The following is a 10,687-nucleotide window of genomic DNA, read 5'->3' as shown; positions in this document are numbered from 1 at the left end:
AAATTAGACGACGCGTCCCATCAATAAAAATTCGACAAATTTGCAAGTAGCCAATAAAATGAGTGGGCGGAGCGATTTGCGGTGACGTACTCGTCAAGTCGACGTATAAAATATATTGCTGTTTATTTAAATGTTTTTTGTCCGCATTCCTTTCATAGACACAGATCCAGCAGACGTACTGTATATGGTACCACAAAATGGAGTATCTGTAAAATAACATCATACGATAGGTAAATAATACATTTTAGTACTAGCAGAAAAAAATAAGATTAAAGTTAATTAACCAAGATTAGATTTTTTCAGTTTTATACAGTTTTTTTTCACAATATTTTGAAGTAATCACTTGTAACTCAAAATTTAAATATATTAATTATGCGTTCCAATTGTACCAACTTATTTCTTTGTAAAATAAAAAAAAACTACTTTGAAATTAAAATGACAGACACATCTATCACTGTCAAGGATTTTGTCGTTGGATAGACCGGGTGCGTCTCAAAAGCGGCTCACCCCTATAACTTTTTTTATTTTTTCAGTTAGAAAAACGAGATTTGGTATGTTAGTATATGACATAAATTAGGATTGATTGACGTATTCAATTGTTTTTGGTCACTTCCTGTTTCACCGGAAATGACTACAACTTTTGACTTTTAATGACACCCTCGGTATTTTTTTACTTTATTCGATAGAAAATGACATTCTGAATAGAATGACATATCATATGTAACTTTTGCCATTTTCGCATGTGGTTTATTTGAAATTACATATAACTTGCGGTTCGTAACGAAAATTTGACACGAAATACTAAGTGTGTGGTATCAAATTATTCATAAAAAAATGCTTTTTACAAATATGCTAATGAGCCACCCTCGTTCCATTTGAAAAAATTGAGATATGATTAAAAATACGATTTCAGCATTTTCTAACTGGCCAGGACAAGACATTAAAACATTAGACGATTAAATCTATTTTTCCAAGGCTCCTTGATTAAGAATTAGTGTTTTTAACATAGCCTTGACACTCCAGATTGAATTCCAAAATACGATTTTTTATTAAGCGAGAATTTCAAAAGTTAATTAAGATAACTAACGAATAAAGTAAAAAAATTACCGAGGGTAAGTACCATTTAAAAATCAAAAGTTGTAGGTAGTCATTTCCGGTGAAACAGGAAGTGACCAAAAACAATTGAATATGTCAATCAATCCTAATTTATGTCATATACTAACATACCAAATCCCGTTTTTTTATCTGGAAAAATAAAAAAGTTATAGGGGTGAGCCACTTTTGAGACGCACCCGGTATAACAATTTTGAAATGTTCAACTAATATGCAGGTTTTAAAGAAGGTAAATTAAATTATACCCATAAAAATAAATTTCGATATATGTATCAATACATTGATAGGTGACCATATATTGATAACTAATAACTATCGTTAGTTATCGATATATGGGAAAAATCCCATCCCTAGTCATATCCTCAAACATTCTCTTCTTTATCATTTTTTCTTTCTAATATTTTAATAAAAAATCCACTTATATATTTTGAAAAACATATATGACATATAAAAACAAAATTATATAGAAATATCTTAAGTGTAAATAAAATCTAAAGAATTTTGTATAAATCAATTATATTAGCAAAATTCTTTTTAAATAGTTGCTTCAATAGATGCTTCAGATTAACAGGTAACTAAATAAACATAATCAATTTCCATATATTATATACTAATATATAAAATCCTTAAGTGACTGACATACTGATTAATCACGACCCTGCTCAAACCACTCAACGTAAGAAGCTCAATTTTGGCATACAGGTTGATTCTAGGGTGTAGAGGTTCGATAAGAAGGGATTTTTCGAAATGCCAGTTCCAAGAGGGTGAAACCACCCCTCAAATATTACAATATTTTTTATTTAAAAAACGGTCAAGTTTCCGAAAAAACGCTTAAACACGTATATTTTTTTTTTTTGTATTTTAAGATTTTTTAAAAATGTATACAGGGTGTTTCGAAAAATCTGGTCATTGATTAATCAGATCCTGCTTAAAGCGCTTGACGTAAAAAGCTGATTTTTGGAAAACAGATTGACTTTAGGGTGTAGAGGTTCGATAAGAAGGGATTTTTCGAAACTCTAATTCTAAGGGGGTGAAACTATCCCTCAAATATTAAAATATTTTTTTTTTCGGAAAAACTCTTAAACACGTATATTTTATTTTGTTGTTTTACATATTTTAAGATTTTTTATAATTTATACAGGGTGTTTCATAAAATATGACCGTTGAGTAAACACGATTCTGCTTAAACTGCTTGACGTTTAAAGCTGATTTTTGGCAAACGGATTGACTGTGGGGTGTAGAAGTTCGATAAGAAGGGGTTTCTCGAATCTCAAATTCCAAGAGGGTGAAAACGCCCCTCAAATATTACAATATTTGTTATTTAAAAAACGGTTAGACTTTTGGGAAAACGCTTGGACAAGCATAATTTATTTGTTTTTTTTTACATATTTTGAAATTTTTTAAAAAACCATACAGGGTGTTTCAAAAAGTTGGGTAATTGATTAACCACGATTCTGCTTAAACTGCTTGACGTAAAAAGCTTATTTTTGGCAAACGGATTTTTCGAAAGTGAAATTCCAACGACATGAAACTCCCTCAAATATTACCAAGTTATATAATAATATCGCCATATTGTTTTTTATCATGCTGACATAAATGTGAGAAGATTTTATCCAGTTTGAATGTTAATGGAAATTCTTACTTTGCTTTATCATTACCATTACAAATGATTAATTCGACGCGAACGAAGTCGCTGGTATACGCTAGTAGTAAAATAAATTCTTACCAATGACAATCACATCCTTGTAAATAGTATTGTCACTTTGATTTTGTACAGTCCTCATGGTTTTTGTATGGTTTCTCTAAATGTAGGATCTGGAAAAAAATGAAATAAATTAGATGAAATACTGTTATAAGATTTATAGTATACATATTTAGAGTCTAATAGTAAGACCATATAAAATATTATATAATTACATATGTATAGGGTGGTCGAAATTGGTCTGTTTTAACAGAGAAAACCTATTTGCTGACTAGATAGAGCAAAACCGACGTAGATGTCATGGGCTCGATTTCTGAGACACGTTTAATGGCGTAAACCGCCTGTTGATATTTTCACTACCACCTGAGATACGGGGTCTTTTTGAATTTTTTACCATTTGGAAAATTGCCCGTAATTTTTTTATTTTGCGGAATAATAAAATTCTGTAAAAACGTTATAGCAAGCACTTTTTTAGGCACAATCCAGTGGCGTAGTCAGTTTTTTATGCTTGCTCTTTTTGTCAGAAATAATAATAAATATAATTTTTTAACGACGTACTTAAACAGCCGTTAAACGGTAGCCTACTAAAATGCCGTTAATAGATATTGTGACGTCGTTCATGTCGGCGGAAAGTAATGCCTAGCCTTAAGCGTTTTGCAAGAGCACCTGTGGGTCAGTGGCTGAGGCTATCGCTTCGTAAGCGAATACACCGTGATTTGAACCACGGTCTATTCGCTCACGCCGACCAAGACTTTTTTATATTTTTTTTTTTGCTTATAGCGTGATCTTATTGCATTGGTTTCACTCTTTTTGGTTGGATTGAGTTAGTTATTTGGCGGGTTGGTTAGCGTGGTTATTTGGAGGGTGTTAATTCATTGGTTAGTTGGTTATTTGGTGGGGTTGGTTGATTTTTACTAATTTATATTTGTTTTTTTATATTTTTTTATCAGTGTCGAGGTTAGTTGCGTTGGTTAAGTTGGTTATTTGGTGGGGTGGATAGCGTTGCTTAGTCCTTATAAAATTCCTATATTTCATAAAGCCGTCAAGTGCGTCACATCAACGACGTCATACCTATTAACGGCATTTTAGTAAGCTATCGTTTAACGGCAGTTTAAGTACAGCCATTTTTTAAATGGAAATTGTAGATCACAATTTAATATTCTATATTATTTAATAAGACTTTTGAAAAGGAAAGGTAAATTAACATTCTATATTAGTATTAGTAATTACAATTATAATCGATACAATAAACAAATAATAAAACTAAAAAAGTATTTTTTGAGTGACGAATATAGTTTTCTAAAAAAAATCATCAAAGATGTTCAAACTGGGCACCCCCTTGATGAATACACAATAAACATCTTTTGCGCACAGAGTTACAAGAATTTATTAGGTGAACTGGTGTAATAAGTCCAAAAGCTTGCCTAGTAGCCTTCAGTAATTCCCTCCTCGCGTCCCAATGATTCTTCCCTTATATATAAGGCCTTTTAATTTCCCCCATAAAAAAGTCGAAAGGAGTTACATCACAGGACCTAGCAGGCCAAGATATAGGATGCCTTGTTCTAATCCAATTCTCTCTAAATTCTCCATTTAATAGTCCAGTTGTAACCCTGGCTTTTTTATTGTAAATGGTAATATTAATATAGAATGTTGATTTACCTTTTAAAAAGGCTTTAATTATGCAGATAAATAATGATATAGAATATTAAATTGTGATAAAAAATAATTAGGCAACTATAGGTCTAGGTCAACACAAAATCAAGGCCCGCTTCGATACAAAGATAAAAAAGTAATATTTCTCTCATTTCTAGAAATAAATACACATAACTTTATATCGTTGGAAAGGGTTAAACGCCAGTATTTTTTTAAGTTCATAGCCAACTATGATTTCCATTTAAAAAATTATATTTTTTACTTTAGCTGACCAAAAAAAGCAAGTATAGAAAAAATCTGACTACGCCACTGGATTGTGCTTAAAAAAGTGCCTTAAAAAAAGAAAGTTTTTACAAAATTTTATTATTCCGGGAAATATAAAAGATATGGTGAATTTTCCATATGGTAAAAAATTCAAAAAGGCAGTTTAGGCCATTAAACGTTTCTCACAAATCGAGCCCATGACATCTATGTCGGTTTTGCTCTATCTAGTCAGGAAATAGGTTTTCTCTGTTAAAACAGACCAATTTCGACCACCATGTACATTAATTACATCAAGTAATTAAAAAACTAATTATAAGTAACTTCGACGGAATCGATGCCTTTTAATAAAAATTAAATTATTAAGTTTCCTTAAATCTACAAGACGTAATATAATGACATTCAGTGTTAATATCTAACAGTGAAATAAAAGTAAAAGTAAAATTTTGTTATTTGTCTATCTGATATCATATATCATAAATATACCATAAAATGCTTTAATTTGTCCTCAAATATTTTTCTTTTAGAGTAAACTAAAGCTGAAATGAAAAACACGTACCGCAAAAATCAGATCGTATATAAATAAATATGTTTTTAAACATTTATTAGTATTTATATAGTTCATATCGCGTATTGTTCCTCAGTATGACCAAACACGATACGTCAAAGCAATCAAAAATAGTGTTTTTCTTATAAAGATATTTATTTATTTATTTATTTAGCATCTGGCTTACATCGTAGCCACAGCGTAGCCATAGCGTACATAGGAGACAGAATGGTATAAACCACAAAAAAAAATGTATATAAAAAACTGCATAAACAAAGAAAAAAAAACATACACAACAAAAAAAAATAGGCTAATTCGTCTCATAAACAGATATCCAGTCGTATATAATCAATTGCCTCCTGAGTAGCCATAAGGAAATCCTCTGAATTGCCCATATATGCTCTTATTGGGCAGTCCTGCACTATATGTTTGACAGTCTGCCTGTCAGCTCCACAGTCGCATGTGACTGAAGAGACTTTTCCCCACCTATTTAGAGAGTCGGCACATCTTCCGCAGTTAGTTCTGATGCGGTTAAGAGTTGTCCATGTTCGACGGAGAAGGTCGAATCCTGCAGGTTCATTAATAACGTACGGTAGACCATGGTATATTGGAGCTTCCTCATTTTCCCATTTCTCTCTCCATCGCTCATTTATATCCTGTTATTCCCCATTATAACCTGGAATGTTCTATTTGACAGCATATTGTTAATGAGGTTGGATATTCTTACACAAGGAATGACGCAAGTCAGTTTATATATTAACAGGGCCTAATATATAAACTGACTCGCGTCATTCCTTGTGTAAGAATATCCAACCTCAGTAACAATATGCTGTCAAATAGAACATTCCAGGTTATATATAATGGGGAATAACAGGGAGCAAAACTATGAAACTCTATGAAACTCTCCAGACGGTGTCATATGCTGCTGTCAGGTCTATAAATGCGGCAGCGACTACATGTTTCTTTTGAAATCCGGCCTCTATAAATGTTGTCAGTGATCTGTGCAGACTGTCAGTGATCTGTCAAGACTTGATCTGTGCAGCTACGATGCGGGCGAAAGCCTGCTTGTTCAATGGAAATGCTGTCTAAAATTCTTTGACTGATTCTGTTGAGTAGCACTCTCTCGAGCAGTTTATAAACCATACTCAGCAGGGCGATGGGACGGTAGTTCTCTGGCCTATAACTTGTTTTCCCTGGTTTTAGTATTGCAATGATTTTTGTACGCTTAAGTGAGTGAGTCGAATATGTCCTGTGCGAAAGATGTTCGTGAAAACTTTTGCCAGCCATTGCTTCGTATAGGGTCCACAGTGTTTGAGGAACTCTGGGTGGATGCCATCAAATCTTGGTACTGTTCCCAATTTAATTTCTTTTAGAGCCGTTGTGATTTCGCCAATTTTAATATCTCTCGAATATTCGGAGAAATTATAAAGATAATTTACATATGAGTAAAAGCAGACACGGATTACATTTAAATTATTTTAAAGAGAATTATTTAAATTACACTAGCCGGCACGAAAAACGGGTAGCTTAAAAATTTCTTGTATTTTAAAGTTTTATACATTGTGTTCTAGTCAGGATTTCCGGAATCGAAGCTGTTTTTCGGAACCGAGAATTTCGGTACCGCGTCTCTTAGTTTTAATTTTTGTTCAGTGGTGGTGCAGTTTATCAATCAGAAGGCAAGCGATGGTTTTTCAAAGTAAATTGAGAATTTTAATGAAAATAATATCAAATTATTAAATAATCAGTCATGAAAAAATTAACATGAACACAAGTAAAAAAAAAAGTATAGGTAACTTAAATTTCACATCAAACAACATAAACCAACTTAACTGAATTTTTTGAGACGAAAGCCCTAAAATATTGAATTAAAATGTAAATATCTATTAAAACGTAATAAATATTATAGGAACTTTAAAAGAGAAAAGAAGCAAGAACAATAACAAATAGCATCATTACTTATTTAGAAGAGTTTGATTTCGAATCGGTAGAAAATATCAAAGGACTTTTTCACGTAACAATATATTATTTTTTTAATTATTGTTACCGAGGCCCGGTTCTGTGATGGATAAAAAGATCTGAACCCGAATTGGTAGTATTAATTAGAGTTTCCGTACTAAAATATTTTCGTTCAATGATTGTGGAGTTCGTCAATTAGCAATAGCAAGGGATGGTTCTTAAAAGTAAAACCGATAAAAATGAGTTTCAAATAAAAATATTATCAAATTATTAAGTCATGAGAAAGTGTCATACAGCCGGTTTGGTTTGGCTCCTTCTTTAGTCTTCTTATTTAAAGCCTCATTCAAATCAGTTTAAAATTTCAAAAAACCTCTCGAGGGCGCTTAAATAATAATGTCATAAAAATATAAATACATTAGAAGCAATTTAAGAATATATGTACTGAGTAAAATTTTTTGGTGTAGTTCGAGAAAAAAATATTTTTTGGAAATAAATTTGTGTGTCTGGTAACGTTCTATTCTTTTTTAATCTTTCTATAATTAGTGTTAATTTCTGACAAGTTTTATATAAATTTTTAGTAAAAGAGGTCTAGATATTGACCTCGCCAAAATTATCATCGAGTGTCCCAGCCGTTTTTGATGCCGTTTCTTTTTCAACATACGCTATTAAGAGTATCAGAAAAGTTATATAAGATAAACAAAATTCAAGTGGGTTTCTTTGAAATGTTACATGGAAGATGTAACGTATGTACTATTACGAATGTAGATCCAAGCATTTTTAGTGAGCGATAATTGAGCAAAGCAATAGATAAATAATAATATCCTCTGCAATGAGTATTAGACTTGGAATTCATCCAAAAATGTCCAACGTAATATGCCAATGAAACAGGATAGTATCGGAAATCCCCATGTATAAGTCAGTCTGTTAAATATAAACTATGCGGTAGAAAATTATAATTTGTATCGTAAAAATAAGACATGAATTTTACAGAAGATTATCTAGCTTAAATCCTAAGACTATGCGCTGACAGACAATTTTCAGCAGCCCGACTATTTATTTAGTTGCAAAGGTGAAAACAATATATTTAGCGCAAGTATACCCATTTTTAAAATATTGAAATTTTCAATTTACGTCAAAAATAAAATTACAAAATGTTTTCTCTTTTAAAGCGCACAAGAGATACGACATTAATTTGTCATTCTTTTAGGAAAAGTTTATTAAATTTACATTAACTTTTATAATAATTTGATGAATAAATTACAGGGTGTTCAGAGGAAGGTGCCTAAAACTATAATTGAAAAACTTAGTCTATTTAAAAAAGAAACATGTAACCAGTGGCGCATATACGGGAGGGGTAATGGGGGTAAATTACCCCTCCCAGGAAGACATTTATAAATGGGATAAAATATGGTATATATAATCGCAACCAAGTATATTTTGTTCTACAATCACAATACGTTTCAGCGAATATTTAATTTAAAAATAGCACTTAATTTAAATATTGCTACTACCCCTCCCAAAATCAATCTCTAGATGCGCCACTGCATGTAACAAACTCTGTATTTAATAAATTAATAAGAGCAATATATGTATACCCCTGCATTTTCTCTATAAGACACAGAGTTTTTTGAAAAAAAAATATTTGCAACTTTACTATACTAATAAAAGAAATTTACTACGAAATAAACAGGTATCCAAAAAAATATAGACGCATGATATATATAGTTTTTACTAACGGTTCTACTTAATATATTACCTCTATGTCAATAAATAACTTAAAAATACTTCCCCTACTCTTGTTGCTATCAGAAAACGTAAAAATCTACCCATTTTCTATAAACAACCAAAATGTTTTCAATATTTTCATAACCTTGTAGTTATTTCTGAATTTACCATAGAGTTTAAAATATATAGAACATAGAACACCAATTTACAGATAAAATTAACATTATGGTACCTGTGATAAAATGAAAAGTAAAAAAATACTATATTGTAACAAAAATGATGCTTTTTGTGGCGAGGCTGTACGTTTGACAGGCGAGGCACATTCATTTCGATGACTTTTTTATATTATCAATCACGTTGCAAGAATTAATACTTTTTTGACGTTTGAAAAAAAAATTATGTGCAAACATTTTTAGGGGTAGTATTTCGACACCCAGACGTCTATGAGGTTTTCTTCCCCAATTTTTTTTTTAAATGTGGAATTTTTTTAGTTTTTAGTTAAAGAACATAATTTCCTGATAATATGCAACAAAGGTAGTAGATTAAATTTACAAGAAAGAAAACCCAGAAAAGATCTAGTAGTTTTCAAGCAAAAAATAATTTCTTTTTTAATTTTCAAAGAAAAATACTCGGTTATTTTGGACTTATTTTGAAAAACGGTAAAGAGAAAATTTGTTTTTTTATCGAGATCTACCAGCCCTGAAAATATTTGGTAAAATGGTTTGATACATTTGTTGCAAAAGAACCTGGTTCTTTTAAATCTATCGGTAGGTATTTTTTCTATCATAATATCTATGATAGTACACACAGTTTCCGCGGAGTTTTCTTTCCAAATATAAATCATTGATTCAAGACCTTGAAAATTTCAAGTAAGATTTAATACGTTTTAAATAAATACCGTTCATTGTAGTATTTACTCGATTGTAAATAATCTCTTATCTTATGTAACAGTAATAATTATTATTGATTAAAATAGAGATTATTCTCAGTATTTTAATTAAATTATAAATTATTTTAGATTGGTGGGTCAAGTGTCTCCCGCAAATCGGCTACAATAGGCCAGACTTGAAAAATTGACTCTCTAATCTCTAATTAACGACAAAGCTGGGCAGTCCCATAGCACATGTGTACCCCATATCGTTATAAACAGGGCCGTTCCTGGCGAGCGTGCAGTGTGTGCACGCACGTAGGCACAATATTTTGGAGGCGCAAAATCGAAGGGTCAATCAGTACTTTGTAACAAAAAACCGATACGCTTTCTTGCCAATAAACAAATAATTAAACATACATCATAGGATAAAATTTGCTTAGCGCCTTTTTTGCGTTGGCCGCGCCGAATAAACAAGTCTAGGGCAAACTGTCGGCAACGCATTGATCTCATCTATTTATTATTTCAATTTATGGAAAGCACTGTTCATTAAAATGTATTCTGTGTTATAGGGCTTCTTTCTGTCTATAATTTCCTGTCTCACAATGTACCGTTTGTGTCCGGGCCGGGAAGGGTTCATAGTTTCATAGTTGTCTATTTTCGTAAGAAATCAGTACATGTATATAATTTCGTATATTTTTCATTTTATTGATTTTTTGGAAAGCACTGATCATTAAAATGTTGTATCCTATGTTATAGGGCTTGTTTCTCTCTGCAGTTTCCTGCCTCACAATGTACCGTTTGTGTCGGGGAAGGGATCATAATTTTATAGTTGTCTATTTTCGAAAGAAATCGGTACATG

The 10,687-nt window shown here is 31.6% G+C and overlaps 1 protein-coding gene across 2 annotated transcripts in view; it reads right to left on the bottom strand.

The window, feature by feature from the left end:
* The window catches only part of LOC115890461 (oxidative stress-induced growth inhibitor 2-like), a 72,433-nt gene that overhangs the window by 30,946 nt on the left and 30,800 nt on the right, over positions 1 to 10,687 (bottom strand). The window contains exon 2 of one of the 2 annotated variants that reach the window (XM_030910704.1): positions 2,840 to 2,928. The exons of the other annotated variant lie outside the window; for it this stretch is intronic. Within the exon in view, the coding sequence (XP_030766564.1) occupies positions 2,840 to 2,897 (58 nt within the window). The 5' untranslated portion in view covers positions 2,898 to 2,928. The remainder of the gene's footprint in view (positions 1 to 2,839; positions 2,929 to 10,687) is intronic. 2 annotated transcript variants of the gene reach the window in all.

Source organism: Sitophilus oryzae, unplaced genomic scaffold (assembly GCF_002938485.1).
Source record: "Sitophilus oryzae breed Bouriz unplaced genomic scaffold, Soryzae_2.0 scaffold_1178_pilon_pilon, whole genome shotgun sequence".
Classification (NCBI taxonomy): domain Eukaryota; kingdom Metazoa; phylum Arthropoda; class Insecta; order Coleoptera; family Curculionidae; genus Sitophilus; species Sitophilus oryzae.
The sequence above is the reverse complement of the archived record's forward strand: the minus strand, read 5'-3'. Positions and strand labels throughout refer to the sequence as shown.